The 20,417-nt window shown below is 43.5% G+C and overlaps 1 protein-coding gene across 1 annotated transcript in view; it reads right to left on the minus strand.

Moving 5' to 3' along the window:
• Positions 1 to 5,109: 5,109 nt before the first annotated feature.
• The window catches only part of LOC123760890 (cation-dependent mannose-6-phosphate receptor), a gene marked incomplete in the record, with an annotated part of 87,332 nt that continues 72,024 nt past the window's right edge, over positions 5,110 to 20,417 (minus strand). The window contains 1 exon segment of the mRNA XM_069329614.1: positions 5,110 to 7,963. Coding sequence (XP_069185715.1) covers positions 7,817 to 7,963 — 147 coding nt within the window.

The raw sequence follows: 20,417 nt of genomic DNA on the forward strand, positions 1-20,417 counted from the left end.
TGTTCTACTAGTTAAACCTCTGCTCTGTTAAATCTCAGTTGAAATCTTATTTCGTTTGTAACTTTGCACTGAGTTAGAACATTATAATTACCGGTAATTTAATTATGAGTTATAATGTTCCAGTGATCTGTTGGAAATTTCTCTGCAATGCTGATATTTTCCATCTTCTGGAATCTACTGTATAAGCTTATTTCCATGCACAAACCTATTCACTAGCACAGAGGTTCTAGAGAAGCTGATCACCCCACAGCACATGTCGAACAGAACACAAAGAGTAACAGTCAATCAGGTAAAATCGAGTCCGAGCGCAGTTAAAAGCTCTGTACCTCAAGGTACAGTCCTTGCACCACTGCTGTTCCTTATTCTCATATCAGATATAGACAAAAACACAAGTCACAGCTTCGTGTCATCCTTTGCAGATGATACGCAAAAATCAGCATGAAAATTACCTCTGCTGAAGACATTGATAAACTACAAACAGATATTAACAAAGTTTTTGATTGGGCAGCAGAAAATAACATGATGTTTAACGGTGACAAATTCCAGGTACTCAGATACGGCAAAAATGAGGATCTTAAACATAATACAGGGTACACAACACAATCGAATCTGCCCATAGAAGGAGAACAGCATGTCAAGGATTTGGGAATAATGATGTCCGACAACCTAACGTATTGGGAGCATAACCAAGCAAGTATTGCGTCAGCCAGAAAAATGATAGGATGGATTACGAGAACCTTCAAGTCCAGAGATCCCATTACAATGGTTGTACTCTTCAAATCACTTGTGTTGTCCCGTCTTGAGTACGGCTCAGTACTCACTTTCCCCTTCAGAGCAGGAAAGATTGCTGAAATTGAGGGAATACAGAGAACATATACGGCATGCATAGATGAGATAAAGCACCTAAATTATTGGGATCGTCTCAAAGCTCTCCAAATGTACTCACTAGAAAGGAGACGAGAGAGATACCAAATAATATACACATGGAAAATACTGGAGGGACAGGTCCCAAATCTGCACAGTAAAATAACAACGTACTGGAGTGAACGACATGGAAGAAAATGCAGAATAGAACCAGTGAAGAGCAAAGGTGCCATGGGCACAATCAGAGAACACTGTATGAACATCAGAGGTTCACGGTTGTTCAACGTCCTACCAGCGAGCATCAGAAGTATTACAGGAACAACCGTGGACATCTTCAAGAGGAAACTAGATTGTTTCCTTCAAGGAGTGCCGGACCAACCGGGCTGTGGTGGGTATGTGGGCCTGTGGGCCGCTCCAAGCAACAGCCTGGTGGACCAAACTCTCACAAGTCAAGTCTGGCCCCAGGCCAGGCTTGGGGAGTAGAAGAACTCCCAGAACCCCATCAACCAGGTATCAACCAGGTATCACATGGCTGCCCTGCGCTCTGACGGCATCATCCTCCCCCACCCCCCGACAGTATACCGACTACCAGACCATCTTCGCCAAGATACTCAGCTCCTACACAGATAACATCCCAAGAAAACATTATCAAGAGCATCAGCGAACTGAACACGACCATGTCGGTAACCACAGTACACCTCAGAAACCAGAACCAACGGACGCTCCTGAAGGTGACCCTCTCCACAGCTGCTGCTTCCATCCTCGCAGTAGAAAATGGCTTCAGATGCGTTGGTATCTGCGTTACCCCAGACCTAGTGCAGAGCAAACGGTTCTTCCAGTTGCGCCAATACTATCGATGCTACAAGTATGACCACTTTACTTGGAAGTGTCAGCAGACCGAGAACAAATGCATATACAGTATACGCAAAGGGGCACAACTTCACGGCAATGCATCATTTGTGCTGGATCCCACACCGCCATTTTACACGAATGCCCAACCAGAGAAAAAAACTGAAAAAGATGACGGACACCATACCACCCGGTGCATCAAGGAATGCATGGAGTCAAGGAATTCAGTATCCAGTCGACGGAGTTTCCTGCTCTGCTGAGCACAGCGACCACTTCACCGCAGCCCGTTTGTTCTTTAGGCAGCCACTTCCAAGCACCAACAACTACCGACGACTCAGCCACAACCCCCTCCCCCCTCCACAAACACCATCACTCCAAGTCCGACGTCCTTAACGCCCTGCTACGCCTCACTGACTGGATGGCCGGACCAATCAACAGACTGTCACCATCTTGAACGAACTTCTCTTTGCAAACAAACTACCAGCCATCAAGGTACTTGAGGCACTACTCACTGCCAGTAATATAGCCCCTCACACTTTACTGCAAGCGCATCCAAGCCCGCCTCAACGGCAGACAACATTTCTGTCCCTGCAGGAGCCCTGGCAGACCTGATATCGGCAACGACACCAACCACCCCTCCAGTGAATGTTACTACCACACCACCAACTTCTACATCGCAGCCCACAGGCCCCGCGATCACCACCACCGGCACATCACCGACCTTGAGCGGCAAGGCAGAAGATGAAATGGTCTCGGTGGGAAGGCTGACCCCACCACCGCCATAACCTCCTCAGAATCAGAGACTACCGAAAACACCGCCACCATCACTACTGCAACCAAGTCCAGAACAAATCAGGGAATATGCCAATGCTCTCATTATGCGAGCACCAGACTACATATATAACGACTACGACCCGAAAGGTACTCTGCCTAACCAGTGAGTCCACACCTTCCATGCCAACGAATTCCTGATCATCCACAAACAGAACCACACACACAAAAAAATAAAAACACTTTACATAAAACCAGACGACTTGTACCTATTTTACGACCTGGAGACACTCAACCATGAGCTGATATACCATGACTATTATAAGCTGTATCCTGCACAACCAACTACAGCACCAACATATTAACCAGGAACAAGACTCACGGAAAGCAGAATAAAAGGTCAAGTCATGAAAAAATTGCTTAAAGAATGCAAAGAGGAGCTTTGCGAGCTGTTGTCTACCATATGTAATAAATCATTAGTCAGGCAAAGTGTCAGTCATGTTGCTAATGTGGTACCAATTTTCAAGAAAGGATATAGATCACTTGCGTCACACTATCGGCTAATTAGCTCAACATCTATTGTGGGAAAGTTGCTTGAATCGATAACTGCAAATACCATTCATCTTCATCTTGAAAAACATAGATTAATAAATGATTCACAACATGGTTTTACTAACGGCCATTCATGTTTAACAAATTTGTTATAATTTTATTCCAGCATAGTTGAGGCAGTTGATCATTACAAACCAATTTTAAGGTTTGTATTGTTGTGTACCTTGACTTTAGCAAAGCTTTTGATACAGTGCCACATGAACGATTGATTAAAAAGATAGAAGCTCATAGTATTGAGGGTGGGGGTGCTATTTTAAGTTGGATTAGGGCATAGTTATACCAAAGGAAGCAGACTATCTTGTGCATCCCACTCCCCCAATATATGTGCCTAAGCAATGCAACCTCATTGTAATCACTGCTATCATCTTATATCATGGTTGTTACGTTGAATGCAAATTTTACTACAATATACCTGTTGATAATCCTCAAATTTATACTATAATGTACCTATTAATTTTCTTAAAATTTTCTTACCATGGTCCTGTTAACATTCTTCAAATTTTGCTACAAATTACCTACTTAAAATTACGTTAGATTAATTAATAAGGACCTGCCCGAAATGCTGCGTGTGTTTGTGCCTTTACAAGAATAATAATAATAATATTCACAAGAAGGTACATTGGGTTGGTGAGATTACACAAGATTGGTATTTGCACATTCTTGCAAAGCCACTAACACGCATAGCGTTTCGGGCAGGTCCTTAATCAAGCATATCAGGTTAAGATGAAAAGGTACATTGTAGCAAGGCTTTATATCAACAAATAACAACAATAAAGTTAACAAGAGGTGATTACACTGGGGAGGATATGTCTTAAGTACTAATATTGGGGAAGTGGGTAGTACAAGAGACTGAGTTTGAAGCACAAGGTAGGAAACTATGCAGAAGAAATTATGTACTTTTTGGTTTAACTTTTGAATAGGGCATAGGCTGGACAATTTTTTATTTCATCAGGGAGTGAGTTCCAAAGACTGGGCCCCTTTTATTTGCATGGAGTGTTTGCACATACTGTATTTAGTTTGACTCTGGGGATATCAAAGAGAGATTTATTTCTGGTGTGGTGCTCATGGGTTCTATTACACCCATCAAGGAAAAGTTTCAGATAAAGATTAGCACTTAGGAGTAAGGTTTTATACGGGTAGATAGCACATGAGAATGTGTGGAGTGTATGTTTAGCATGTTAAGGGACCTGAACAGAGATGATGTGTGTTGTCTGAAGATATAGTTTGTTATAGTTTTGATAGCAGATTTTTGCCAAGTGATGATAGGCTTGAGGTAATTTGCAGTGGTTGAACCCCATGCACAGATACCACATGGATAACCTGTTGTGTTCATTTTAAGTGGTTTGTCATCCTAAAAAGCTAGCGGCATTTTTTTTTTTTTAAATTGTGTTGCAGTAATTCAACTGTTTTGTTTGTACTCACCATAATGAGTTCTGATTTGCTTGTTAACTTGAAAATTACAGTTGGAGCATTAGATAGAAAAGGTGGTGGTTGTGGAATGACGATAGTGTTGGGATGACTAAAGTGAAGAATAATGATGGAACCTCAGCAGACTGATTTTCACCATGTACTTTCATGTACCTAATGCCATGGCAGAGTTTAAAGCTTCCAAGTCATCCATTAGTGAATGAACACTGCTCAAGTGACACTGTGTATGGTCATGGGGCAACCTAGTTCCATCTTTATTGCACATTTTTATTCAGAACGCCTGCACCACCAGTTATCCGAACTTTATCTGAACTAACCCAAATCGGATAATGGCCTTTTCGAAAAAAAAAGGCCTTCGTAAAGCACGAGGCCGACTATCATGAAGCACATGCATTACACTAGCAACAATACTCCTAGTATTTTCTTGAGAGAGCGCACAAGAGTGAACAAGCAAGGATCTCTGATCCTCTCAGAGGATCAGAGTGATCAGGAGTACAAGAGCACGAGAGCAAAACCTAAAGCACAAGAGTAAAAGTACGAGGGAGAGAGATAAAGGGGCAAAATAATTAAGGTTGAGAAACGATATTTATAATGGAGGATTTATTTTTAATTAACCCTAATGCATAATTAATAAAGCCTTAATTTCAAAATCTATCTGTTTAGCATTATTCATGCATATAATTTAAAAAAATAAGGCACCAATATAAGACTATTTAGCTCTTATTATTCATACAATTCACTTCTCTTGAAATATACTGTATATAAATAGAATATACTACACTACATTTACAAAAATAAAGATTGAATTTATGCTTACATTATAATTTTTGTTTAAATGATCCAATTATTTGATTTTCAAATGATATGGAAATTGTATTAAATATTTATTTATTTATATACATTATATATTCTATAATAAAGTTTACAAAGTTGAACATGAATTCACAATTTATAGCAAAGAAAGGAAGTTGACACACAAATCCTGAACCATCGACCATTTATGAGAACATGTAGTGCAACAAACTGCAGGCAATGTGTTCAAGCTACTGTAACAAGTGGTCTTTCCCAGTCACCTACTATATGGAGTAATTATTTTAAAATTATCAAAATAATAGTAAAGTACTGTATATGAAAATATCTATATTGAACCTTCAGCCATTCAAAAATATATTACTGGGATTCAAAGCTCTCATTTTCACACTTAATTTTAAAGAAAATATTTGGATTTATGCAAAGGCACATTTTTGAATCATTAGTTTATCTATACATAGTTATTTTCCACCTATTTATTTTAATGTTTGAACAAAAAGCACCCATGAAAAACCCAGGTAGTATACTCAAGTTTTAAAGGCTTGGTATGAACTGGTTGATATGAGAAGCACTGATGCTGGCACTCCAATACGTAGGCTGTGAGGCAACATATATATACAAAGTAAATGCCCAGAACAGCTTGGATCATTTATACAAAACAGTGCAACACTTTGCATCTGTAATGAAATTTCACTTTGCAACTGTAATGACGTCATTTGTGCTTGAAAGAATAAAGTTGGCCTCCTACTTCACTAAATACAAAGTAAGCACCGGTGCATAAACAAATAATTTAGGATATCTGAATGATAACTGTAAACACAGTCAACATTCTGCTTAGTATTCTGTGCCTTTGGTGACTAGTTCACTACTTGGCTCACAAAATGACATGCCTTGGTACCAAACTCCCAATTCAAATTTAAGCACCATATCTGGTCTATGTACTCCACTACAAAAAAAAAAAAAAAATTATATTTTATATTTATATACATATTTTATATATATATATATATATATATATATATATATATATATATATATATATATATATATATATATATATATATATATATATATATATGTGTGTGTGTGTGTGTGTGTGTGTGTGTGTGTGTGTGTGTATATCACGAAAATAAACACGTGATTAAGAATGTGACAATGTCAGACCACGGAGGAAAAATGAAACAGGAGGATTCATTTCTGTTTCCTGTTTCATTTTTCCTCCGTGGTCTGACATTGTTTTTTATATATATATATATATATATATATATATATATATATATATATATATATATATATATATATATATATATATATATAAATAATCAGTACAAAGAGACAAATTCTAAGCAAGAAATGTTGAATATGGCTTTAAAATTGAACTCTGCATAGCTATGAAACAAATGAAAATTCTTAAGCATTATACTGAATTATGATATAGAAGGCATACCTTGTATGGTTGTGTTTAGACAATTTCAATTTTGTAACATTAGTAAAAAAGGTAAAATGTTACAACTTTGTCTTAAAACCTGTAATACAAAGTGTAAAGGGGAGGGAAATTTATTGTCATGTGCATTTTCAATAAGGAACATACATAAAAAAATCTAGCAACAACCAAAACACATTTAAGTCAATACTTAGCCATTTTTTATATCAACAGATTTATTTCATTAAATCTTTACATGTATACACAATAATAAAATATATTTCCTCATCTTCCTGGCGCACAATTCTAATCAACACCATTATGATACAACAATAGTTGACTTGTCTGGCCGCTCAATCATAGTTAATAAGCCTTCATTGACCGGAGGCTTCCGTTTCATTATTATCTGCTCAATCTTACTATCTTCTTAATTTCTCCATCTTAAGAAGGCACTTGAAACATGGGAACGATTATATTACTACCAACATGCTATGAACAAATATGTACCAGGAGAATCTTTTTTTATTTAAAGGCAATATAAAAAGGCCACACACAACACAAGACTAGATACAGTATTACAAACATATACCCTTTAATCTTTTATCCATGTGGGACATTATTTTTGAGAAGGCAGTATTCCTAAAGTATTTGATCGCTCCATAAACATTAGAGGACTTCTGAAGGAGCACTTTAAACATTTGGAGAAAAATTCAGCCATCACATAACAGAAGATATCACAGCAATTACAGTGAAGAATAATTTTGTGCTAAGACTGACAATTGTCTCAAAAAGTATAAACAAAGAAAACCAAGACTATCAAAACAAGTGTACAAAAGCACTACAAGTTTTATTTTGTATAAACCTGAAGTATCTTTTCAGTCACTAAAAAAGAAGACACTTATGGAGATGTCCTCATGAAGTGACAAAAGTCTGTAGTGGTTCTGTACTCAGGAATTCCACAAACATACAGTTCTAGTATATTATGGATTAAATAAATCTACTATTCAATTAAACTTTTTGCCATTAGTATCTTTTGTCCTTGTGCTTAACAAATATCTTCTATGGGCTGAGTAGTGTTGAGTCACGATCAGTGTCCCGAAGGTCTTGGGCCAGACGCTCATCAATTGGAGAATAACCACTGTAGCTATTGGCCGTACTTGCACCCCCACAGTATCGGTCACAACGGAACACTGCACCACATCCATCCTATTAACCAACAATAATTCACATTTAATCTACACTAATTTAATAAATATGGTGCATGGTTAATAGTAAATATTCAAAATACAAACATTAAAATCTGAAAACACCAAGATCTCTAAAAGATCTTAGAATATAATTTTTATCCCAAACCTGATAAACCAAGAAAATGAAAAAACCTGATTATTTCCAGTCAATGTCATACAGAATAGTGCCATGGGTGGTGCCAGCACCACCCATGGCACCATTGTTTTTGCCAAGTTGACACCGCAAAACCCAGAGCATGTGATTGGAAGTGTAAATTTTCTTGGTACTGAATGAATGAAAAGTGCAATTTATATTGCTAGAAAAAAAAATACAGTACTGGGTATTTAGTTTCTTGGAGAGCTCTAGTCAGTGGCTACCTCAGCTAATCACCTTGTTAGCTCCATCATATCAGACCCCACCAGATCTTGGCAAGTCATAAAAAGCTTACTGGAGACCAGAAGTATGCAATTATCAACAGAAGGCATCAAGCCTGGGGAGGCTATGTAACACCATCAAAGTTGCAGGATATTCAAAAGGTGCTAAATATCACTAAGGATGCCAATTTGCAAGTAAAAGCCCATAAGATGAGCAATATTAAAAGTATCGAATTCATCAAGGGAAAAATGATAGGAGGGGGGGGGGGGGAAGCAGTTGAGAAGCAAGACGCACGAACGTTCTGAAAATCAGGACATTCAACAAGATGTACGACTTTTAAGAGGGACAATGCAGTTTGACAATAAGGAGCAGGGCAGTGCTCCATAAGTGCCTACGAGTTAACCATGTATGGCCAATACGTAACCTCACCAGAGCCGTCTCCCACTGCCAGTTACAGTGGGAGGAGGAAGGCCAAGGAGACAGGTTATCCTGAAGGGCATGCAGTTTGTTACTAGTAACGGAAGACCAACAATCCTACCAATGTTCACACATTGAGGAATGAATAACTGGGTAGAAATCAGAAAATGAGGGAAGGACAGAAAACTTATCTACTGGGGAAGAAGAGGAAGATCAGTTTCTAACTGACACACAGGAATGCCAGGTTGGGTCGACTGTAAAACCGTGGTTGGGCTCTGGTTTGGAGCCTCTAAGACCTCCCAGTGAATTCAGTCGAGTTCCAGGTTGGTTGGCTTTTGTACTATTGTGGCTGAGTCAGTCAGGGCAAGTGTCTGGGATTCACCAGAATGCAGGTTTGAGTCCCTCCATTGCCTCAAAATGATTTTAATTTATATATCGTGTCATTGTGATTTTTTTGTTATCCGAGTGTGGCATAAAAGTGTGAACACCATACCGCAAGCCAAAGTGTGGTCAGGTCGACTGTAAAACCCTGGTTGGGGCTCCAGTTTGGGGCCTCCAGAACCTCTCAGTGAATTCAGTAGTGTCCCGGATTGGTTGGCTTTTGTACCATCATGGCCGAGTCGACTAGGGTAGGTATCTGGGATTCACTAGAAAGCAGGTTCGAGTTACCCCATTGCCTCAAAATGATTTTCAATGTAAACAAACTATTGACTCAAAACTAGCGCTAGCTCTTTAGAACCAACCTCCTGCCGGTAGGTGGGTGAAGGTAGATCTAGTTTCTCCCACCTCTTTATGCCTGTTCTAAAGCAAATGTGCAATGACACCCACCCACTGACAGCCAGGAAGGGAGGTAGGGAATCAGGGAACAACTGGAACTTGCCCAAAATGAGGTGTCATTACAATTAATGCTGGTTTTCTGGGAGAGCTCCTTATGACTTCCTGAAAGTTAACTATCCATGGAGATGAAAGATAGGGACTTGCCAGGTAGGAGGAGAGACTGCAGGCAGTCAAGATGAGACACTTAGCAGAGAGAGATGATCCAAAGCAACACAGGCATGTGGAGGCCTGGGGACAGTAACTAAATACCCAGCCTACAGGAACCTGTTAGACCACCAAAACACCAGTGCTGGAATATCAGTCCAAGACATGTTAGCAAAAACAGCATACTTATGAACATCACGGGGCATGATGGTAGACAGTAGAATGACTGGATTTAACCTAGACTCATGAAAAAACTTGCTATTATCTTTAACTGCTTACTACGTGATGAGTAAGTAATTATCAAAAGAAGGCACCAAGCTAGGAAGGCTATATAGCACTATCAAAAGTGTGGGATATTCAAAAGGTGCAAAATACCGCTAAGGATGCCAATATGAGAAAAAAAACGCATATGGCGAACAACATCAAAGGCATCCGATTCACCAAGGATACTATCGAGGGACAGGTTACTGCGAGGGACAGTCGGGAAGCAAGATGCATGCACATCCTGGAAGTAAGGACATTCAACAAAGATACGGACGACTTTAAGAGGGACAATGCAATTCGGACAATAAGGAGCAGGGGTGGCGCTCCATTAAGTGCCCATGAGTTAAATGGGTATGGCCAATATGTAACCTCACCAGAGCCGTTTCCCACCGCCGGTTATGGTGGTAGGAAAAAGGCCATGGAGACACTACCCTTAAGAGCACGCAGCTTGTTACCCATAACAGAAGACCAGCAATCCTGCCAACGGGCATGGATCAAGAATTCTATAACAGGGTAGAAATTGAAATAAGGAAAACCTTTGCGAGAAATGGGACAAGGGCAGATAGGCTTCTTCGCGGCAGCATCAGCACACTCATTTAAGGAAACACTAATATGGCTGGGAACCCAGTAAAACTCAACTCTCTTAAACCTGCTAGAGGTAAGAAACAGCCAATATTAAATTTCGACAACCACAGGATGGACAGGATTAAAGGACTCCAGAGCCCTGAGGGCACTGGGAGAGCCAACTACAACAACAAAGTTAGAATTTGTTTGAATTTAAAATTTTAAGAATTTGAAAAAAGAAAGCAATTGATGATGAGCAAACAAAATTGCATAAAGTTCAGCTATGAAGATGTTAAGTCTCCAGAGGCAGGCGACACACACAGGTGCAGTCAGGAAACACAACGGAGTAGCCTACACCATCAGCAGACCTAGACTCATCGGTGAAGACAAGAGATGGAGGTGGGGGTGCGAAGAAAAGTGAGCAAGGAAAAGGCGTTTCAGAACTATAGGAGGGTTAAAAGCCTTAGTCATGCAGGTTAAGGTTCTACAAAACTTAGGAAGAGGGACCCTCCATGGGGCCAAGGATGGAATGACATGAGGAGAAACATTGGCAACATGAAGCAAGAGAGAACCTTGCAAGCGAGACAACCATACAGAAGGGGGAAGGTGGTGAAAGGGAACAGGCCCCACAGCAGGGGTAATGGTCAAAGTACGACATAAGCGAGAATGAGGGTGTTGTAGCGACCGCGCACAGTAAGACGGTACCGATCACGGCGATCCTGTAGAGACAGGATGCCGGCCTCAACATACAGGCTCTGGGTAGGGGTCGAACGAAAGGCACCAGAGCCAAGACGAAGCCCAGTATGGTGAAGAGCATGAAGACGACGAAGGGTGGAGGGAAAGGCAGACGAGTAAGCAGAATAGCCATAATCGAGTTTAGACAGCATGAGAGAGGAATGTAACGAGGAGCGTGCGCCTATCAGCTCCTCAGGAAGTATGGGAGAAGACCTTAACACTTTCATGCCCTCCATGAAATGGACTGGAAGGACTTCGACTTTCTCGAGGTGAATTCGACGTTTTCAGGTGACCGAGCGGCAACACTGAAAAGTGTGTACTCTTTTCGCTGTCCTGATCTTAATTTTTGATGTGCAGATTTCATTTTTGTACCAATGTGTTCGCAATAGAATGATCTATAAGAACATATGTATGTCACCAAAGCATGAGTTAAATCACACAAAAAGCTAAAGAACTACATTGATCACTAGCCGTGAGCTCCAAACAGTAACGAAATGTTTCTATTCTTTTCCGAGTTGTCAACTCCACACTTGTCCTACAGCGTTAAATTTGGTATCACTGTGATTGCAATTAAATTCCCTACACAGACATATGCATATAAATATAGAATCATGATCGCGGCCCACACCAAGAGTGTGTGAAGTGGGCGATTACACTCGCCGTGTCAACAATACAATAGTCTTTCCACAAAGTTACAATACAATGCCATTCTCCCAAATAGGCCATATGCCTATTAGAGAAAACGGAAATTTAATGGCAAACATTTTCATACTATCTCCAAGTCGATCGAATAAGAATTGGATTTTATACAAATATTTTTTAATCGGGCGTAAATTTACGATGCTCCCGCAACTCGTGATAAACATGCGTGTATTTACGCGTCGTTTATTTACGACCCCGGGCGCTAAATTATGTAAGTTAAGGGCCTAAAGGCATTCAACTCTCATGTAGGAGATATGGGGTGACCAGGAAAAGCGAGTGTCAAAGATAAACCCCAGAAGTTTTGCAGAATCCTTGTACTGTACCTTAAAGAGATAGAGGGGGTCGAAGGACGACCTGCTTCAGTGTAAAGGTCATAGCACAAGTCTTTGTTGGAGAGAACTTGAAGCCATGATTGGTGGCCCAGAACGACACGGCATCAATCTCAAGTTGAAGTCACCGTTGGAGGAAAGGCGAGTCATCACCTTCACAGCAGAGGGTAAGATCATCAACATAAAGAGTGCAGAAAGTGTCAGAGGGAAAGGAGGAAAGAAGACCATTGAGGGCAAAAAGGAAAGAGTAGTGCTCAAAACACTACCTTGGGGCACACCTTCATATTGTCGAAAAGAGGCAGAGCGCGCGGTACCAAGCCAAAAGGAAAGGAATCTCTGCAGGAAAAGAGGGAGATTACCACGAAGGCCAAAAGAGCAGAGTTGGGACAGAATATGGTATTGCCAGGTGGTGTCGTATTCCTTTTCCAGGTCAAAAAAGGACAGCAACAACAGAGGTCTTCGCAGCAAAGGCAGTACGAATATAGATCTCCAACTTCACGAGGACATCAGTTGTGCTGTGACACTTGCGAAAGCCAAATTGAGAAGGGAAGAGGTGACACCATTCCAAGAACCACATCAGATGGACATTGACCATACACTCAAAGAGTTTGCAGACGCAACTCGTGAGAGCAATGGGGCGGAAGTCTTTAGGGGATGACCCTAGAGAACAAAGTTTCTGAATAGGAAGAACAATCACCTCAAGCTAGTCCTTATGGACTGACGAAGACGACCCAGACATGTTTATAAACGCTCAGTAAATACTGAAACGTGCATGGAGGAAGATGGCGAAGTATCTCATAATAAATATCATCCGAGCCCGCCACCGTAGAATTGCAGAGGGCCAGGGCAGACTGAAGTTCTGAGAGAAAGGATCATTATAGGGAAGCGAAGAGAAGTGCAAAAAATCTAAGAAAGAAGATTCAAGAAGGGGCTTACTAGTAAGGAAAATAAGTAAGACAAGTAAGCTAACAATTGAAAAGTGAGAACCCAGTTCGGTCACGACCGACACCGAATCCACCACATTAGAACAACAGAGGTAAAAGACAGGCGAGACATCCAGAACAAACTTACCCGCTATTTTGCAGATTTTCTTCCAGATTAGGGGCAGAGGAGTGTCAGATGTAATGGTGGAAATGAAAGATCTCCAACCCTCACGTTTAGCCATATGGATGGCCCTACTGGCCACCGCTCTTGCCCTCCGAAACAAAACAAAAGAAATGGGCATCCTATGGCGAAGGTGTTTTTTCCAGTCTGCACGCATACAGCGGACAGACCGAGCACAGTTTGTGTTCCACTTCCACGCACCCCTGGAGGCAGAGCGAGGAACAGAGCAGTGGGCAGTATCAAAAACAGTGTCATGAAAAAGGGCGGCGGCTCGGGGGAGAGGCAGATCAGAGGGGCCAGAAAGAGTAGCACTCAAGGTGAAGAGGTTCCAGTCAGCCCGGGCAAACTGCCACCTAGGGAAGGAGAGGGGAGGGCAAAAACAGAAAAAGGTGATAAGGATGAGGAAATGGTCACCGTTATATAGGTCATCAAGATCCCGCCAGGTGAAGTCCAAATAAAGAGAAGACGAGCAGAGAGAAAGATCAAGACAGTAAAGGGTGCGAGTGCGGGAGTCAACATGAGTGGGCTCACCAGAATTCAGAAGAGACAGAGAAGAGATAAAAGGTTCAAGGTGGCGGCCCTGGGTGTTCGTCAGAACATCACCCCAGCGGGTATGCCGACAGTTAAAATCACCCAAAAGGAGCACAGGCTCTGGTAAGGAGCCCAACAGATGTTTAAGATCAGGAAGAGAAAGTGGGACATTCAGGGGTATATAAATGGAACAGACAGTATCCCATTTACTCACAAAGATATGGGCCGCAGAACAGGGAATGGATTACTCGAGGTTCCACACAAGGGGCAGAGAGAGACCTCACTTGTGCACCTGAAGGGACCATGCCCAAATCTCCAGCACCTGCTGCCAAGGCGAGGAGAGGGGATGTACTCCTGAACGGAGCATCTGGCACCAGCAAGAATGACTGAAGAGGGAAAGGACCGACCATCAAAAGTGACCTTCCAACGCGAAGAGGCTGATGGCGACTTCTTCCATGACCATGAGGGCGTCGAGTAAAGTTCTGGGGCCTGATAGCTGAGTGGACAGCGTTTGGGATTCGTAGTCCTAAGGTTCCGGGTTCGAACCCCGGTGGAGGCGGAAACAAATAGGCAGTTTCTTTCACCCTGATGCCCATGTTCACCTAGCAGTAAATAGGCACCTGGGAGTTAGACAGCTGTATGGGCGGCTTCCTGGGGATGTGTAACAAGAAAAAGGCCTGGTCGAGGACAGAGCCATGGGGTCACTAAGCCCGAAAATCAACTCAAGATAACCTCAAGAAGAAGGTATCCACCTGGAGGACAGAATGACCTTGGGCCTTAAGGACATACTTAACACTTTCGCGCGCCCGGCGAAGGTAAAAAAAAAAAAACGGTATGTGCGCGCGGCGTTTTTGTCGCTTAAGCGTAAAAACAAAAATGTGTATACTCTTTTTACTCTCCTGACCTTAGTTCTCGAGCTACGTATTTCATTTTGGTACCAACGTGTTCGCAATAAAATTCTCTAGAAGAACATCAGTAAACAAAGTCACGAAACGTATAGGGATACCAGCACCAAATAAATAACTACGAAGATGACTCGCCGTGAGCGCCCAACAGCAATAAAATGTTTTTACTCTTGGGATTGTTATCACCTCCACACTTGTCCTACAGCGTTAATTTTGGTATCAATGGACTCGCAATGAAATTCCCAACACGGTGATATGAATATAAACGTAGAATAATGATCGCGGCCCACCCGCAAGAGTGTGGGAAGTGGTGAAATTGTTACCCGGTATCGGTGACGGGACTACACGTGTGATACGGCGCTTTGAAAGTTTATACTTATTTCACTGTCCTGACATTATTATTCTATGTATGTCATTCATTTTTGTGTCAATGTGTTCGCAATAGAATGTTCTATGAGCCCGTAGGTAAAAAAGATCAAGAAAGCGTAAGATAGAATAGCGCCAAATATAAAACAACGCTGGAACATATCAGTGAGCGTCAAACACACACGAAATGTTTTTACTTTTGTTATGTTTGTCAAGTTTATACTTGTTGCACACAGTTATTTTTGGTTGTTCATTGATCGGAATAAAATTCCCTAAACAGACATATGCATATAATACATGATATGGGGGAAGCATTACCAGTATAAACGGCTAAAGTCACCCACCTGCAACCCGTTTGGGACACTCATGCAGACACACGCTACACCCAAAAAAAAATCTATGAAGGTTCGAGTCTACTTATGGCAGTTTATGTGATACAGTGTTCATTCTGGTATCAAAATACAAAATACATTACCAGTATAAACAGCTAAAGTCACCCATCTGCAACCCGTTTGGGACACTCATGCAGACACACGCTACACCCCAAAAAAAATCTATGAAGGTTCGAGTCTACTTATGGCAGTTTATGTGATACAGTGTTCATTCTGGTATCAAAATACTCGTTTCAGTTTGTAGTTCATGCGATTTTCAGAATCAACTGAATCGCTGGAGGTTCAACATTTGAGTCAGAGTCATCTGACAAAAACGTCTCGTCAAATGGCAGTGTGCCAGACATCTCGGGTTCTGATTCGGTTGCTGCTTCAGCTTGAGGTGTTGAAGTGAACAAGGGCCGTCTCACACCAGATGGTCCAGGAGTTTGCATGGCGTCAGCATAGGCAGGACCTGTGTCATCATTTATGTCTGGAGCGTGCCGCAAGTGTTGAGATACTGTTGCTGTTTGAGGCCAATCTTCCGGGTCCCAGCACAATAGGGCCCAATTTGCCACCTCGTGGAACTGTAGCAATGTTAGCTTTTTTTGATCAGTTGTGTTGCATTTGTACAAAACAAAGGCATTATGCAAAGCCATTTGCAGGAAATAAAACGTTATCTTTTAGGTCCACTTGTGAGTTTTCCGGGTAAAATGGTAATACCATTTGATCGAAGTGGTCCACACCTTTCATGAACTTATTGTACCATGCAGCCTAGTGGTGAGAAAGAGAGCCTCATGGCACGCAGTTTGAAACAAACCCAAAGTAAATCGGATTAAAATTGAATTTTATACAAATATTTTAAAAGAGGACATAAATTTATGTCCACCATGCGGAAGCAGTGAGGCGAAACAGGACTCCGGGCGGAGTCCTCATCAGCAGAAAGTGTTAACCTAATAATTGTAATTACGAAGCAATAAGATGCTTATACTTATAATAGGTTAAGTAAGAATTGTAATTACGAAGCAATAAGATGCTTATCTTAACATACTAAGAAGGTTAGGTAACGTCGGTGTTTTCTATGAAGCTTTTCAAGGTAAACTAAAATATTCACAATAAATTAGTATGTCACATATGCATGTATTTAATAAGTCAATATTGACTACACGAAAGTGCGAGAACGGGTTGACAGGTAACCCCAACTCTACCAGTCCAGTCGAAAGGCATCAACCTTGACAGCCTCGCAGTCTGGGAAGGGCGCCACATACACTGGAAGACGCCTCGACCAAGTCGATGCGAAGAGGTACACCTCTAGGTGCCCATACGTCCGGCAGAGCTTTCTGCCAACTGAACGAGGCTGTGTCGACCGTCCATTCCATGGATAGGGGGAATGAACCGAGACAGGCCATCCGCCAGGATGTTTGACACCCCCTGAACATGAACAGCCAGCCAAACCCCGAGAACACAGCAAACGAGTTGTCTGAAGCGACCAGCCCCAAAGAGCCAAAGACCGCATCAAACCCCCGCAGTTCAGAAAATGAACCACCAGGGAGCAGTTCGAATAGAGCTGGATCATTGCTCCACGAGCAACACGAACCCTCCGAAGCGAATGCCACACCATTACGAACTCCTGCGCCGTGCTGTGAGCTCGATGGAAGAACGGACCCCACTGACTCTGGCCGGCCTGGTAAGCACTGGTCACAAAACCCCAGCTGAGAGATGAGGCATCCGTGAACACATCGAGCGAGGGCTCGGGGAGGCGTGAGGGCATAGAATCCCCCCCCCAAAAAAAAAAACAGAGGAAGCCGGCGACGCACCAGCGAATGCAAGGCTCCCGGGATCCGAACACTGCGATCACGAGAGCGGCGGAAAGGACGCCCCCGAAGAAACCAGATCTGCCCCGACAGGTAGACTAGCACGGCTAAGATCAGACTCCTGCACCACCGCCCAAACAACTGACGTGTGATCCAGGTGCCCTCCAAAAACAGTTGTAAGTGGGACTGCAGCCGCGACAACACCGCCAGAGGGAGAGACAAGGAAGCGGTCCGAGAGTCCCACACAAGACCCAGCCCAGTCCGAACCCGAGAGGGAACCAATTGGGACTTCCTCCAGTACACCAAGAACCCAAACCAGGTGAACTAGCAAGGAACCAAAACCCTGGCGAGCAGACATGCGGATTTGCTGGGAGCCCACACCAGCCAATCGTTGAGGTAAGCCAGAAAGCAAACGGGTCAAAATGACCCGGTTAAGTGTGTGGACACAAGGTGCCAGATCCAAACTGAGAAGGAAGGCAACGAAAGCTGTATGTCACTCCACGACAAAACCGAGCCAGTCCCTGAACACCGGATGAATTGGGACGTGATAATACACGTCCCGGATGTCCAAAGACACCATCCAGGCATCCGGTGCCAAAAACAGCCGGACCCAAGACAGAGTGGTCAACTGAAGGAGGGGCAAAAGACCCATGGGATCATACGGGACAAGTCCAGTACGAGTCACAGATCTGCCCAGTCCTGTTTCAGAACTGAAAACAGGCGGGAAACCCACTCCAGGATGACCTGACAGAGCGCAGGGGAAAAGGTTCGCCCCGTAAGCCCCAATCCCTGCGAAGGAGATCGAAAGAAGCAACGCCACCGCAGGCCAGAGGAAAAGGACCCGAATTGCCCACAAATCGTGGGACCAGGCAAGAAACAGCGCGAGCCTCCCCCCATCGCCCCGCCAACAAGGCGAACCATGAAAGGGCCGACTGACGTTCAGAGCGATCACAGAGCTAACGACCCTGCATGAGGGCCAGTCCTGAATCTTGCACTACTGGCTTACGACGACCGAAGGAACCCCGAGACCTTCTACGACCCTTCCGGGCAGGACCTCCACGGCCCCCCAGAGAACCTACCAGTCCGACGCTGGCCGTCAACTAGATGAAGCTGCCTGCAGAAAATGCACCACCGCAGACTCTGCAAACAGCAACGGACAAAAAAAGGGGATGAAAATCTATGAGGCAAGGCCCAAAACTATTCCAAAAAATGGAGGAGCACCATCTGTCAGCACGCGAGGCGAGAAGTGAAGAACAGACAACGCCTCCCTCAGAAATGCCTCATACAACTTCACCAAGGCAGCCGGCGCCTGAGCTGCCGAAGCAAGCACACCGGATACTGGCTCAGAGCCCAGCTCCTCCACACCCACCACAAGCCAGTCCGAAGAAAGCTCCAGCAGGGAAAAGAAGCACAAGACCGAAACCAAGTGCCCACGGGCGCACAAATCCTCGGCCACCAGGGATGCCGAAAGGGAGGAAACCTGCACGTGAAGCCGCACCTGGCTGACATCAAAAAGGAAGGATGGGGGCGAACAAGCACGCATTGAGGTGCTTCAACTCGCCCCCCATGAAAACCTGAACGACTGTAGGCAACTCTCACCATACAAGTGCGCAGTCCAACAGGACGAATGCCAAGCCCCCAATGAAAGAAAAGGCAGTCTGCCAGCCAGGAAGATTCCAGCACCTTGTAAAGCACCCAATAAGGAAAAAAAGGGAGCCAAACTGAAAGAAGAAGGCTTTATTATCGAGGCGTAATCTGGGTCTCGCCAGAGGTAAGCCGCAAGGGCCTCCCACGCCTTCCTCGGTGGGATGCGGGAAGCCAAAACCTCCAGGAGGGAACCAAAGAACCCAAGGGAACTCTGAACCGAAGCCGAGGAGGAGTTGAACTCATAAAATTGTACAGGAAGGGGATAGGAAAACACCTCCCCCTATAACAACAAGCCCCGCACCGAGGGTACCAAACACCCAAGCAGGGACAAGTGGGTCCCAGGCCCCACCAAGTCAACTCCTCTCCAGCCCTAGAATCCTCCACGTCAGCACCCGGGGCCGAGCCGTCTTTCAAACCTTCTGCCTCTGGAGAAAAAGCAGAGTCCACCGGAAAAGCCGGGACGAAGGGGGTCTGCTGGCGTGGCCCAAAAGCTCCTGTAAGAGGACCAGGCTCGAATGCCTCCGCCACCGATCCGGAAGGGGTAATCCCCAAAGCCGCCCGAGTCTCACTACCAGTACAATTCAGCGGGGCATCCAGAAAGGCAATCAACCTCGCACGTTGCTGCGACCTAAACCTCACATGCAACGAGAAAGCTGCCTGCACCCGAATATCAGTCTCAGTGGACTGGGTGCGATTATGTTACGTTGTTGGGTAGATTAGATACAGTGTTTAGCGAGTTTCATACTTATTTAGTAGTCTTTATTACAGTAGTCGGTTGTTGGCATTGTCGTAGACGTTCAGACAGAGCTTGGAGCAGAGCAAAGCCAAGAGCCGAGTGAGGTCGTGGAGCTCTATGCGGGAGAGCGTAGCGGCTCGATTGAGGAATTATGAGTGTCTAAACTCATGGGGAGCGAGAGCATTGTAGCTTGATGCGGTTGTAGTCTGCTGTCTGCTCTGTGTCAAAGCTTGTAACGTCTTAAGGTCGATTAGAACTGTACACACCAAGTGCTACATTCTTCAGGTTGAAGAGGTGAGGTAAATCCAAAGTGTCTGTACCGGAGTTATCTGAATCACTGTGAAAATTGTACTGTTGACTATTTGCAATTCGCTTGCTTATATTCGGTGACTACACCTCAGCCTCCTCCAACCAGGATGGAAAGCATGTTACCTGTAAATAGGGATAGGATTATAGCTTGTGTCGTTAGTGCTAATTAGTTATGCCATGAAGATAATGAGACTGTAGTGAGTATATCGTTTGTACTTACTACAGGTGAATGGAGTACAAGCAAAGAACACCACTCGCAGAACTCCGGGTCATAGGTGTCATTGAC

Source organism: Procambarus clarkii, chromosome 22, assembly GCF_040958095.1.
Source record: "Procambarus clarkii isolate CNS0578487 chromosome 22, FALCON_Pclarkii_2.0, whole genome shotgun sequence".
Lineage (NCBI taxonomy): Eukaryota > Metazoa > Arthropoda > Malacostraca > Decapoda > Cambaridae > Procambarus > Procambarus clarkii.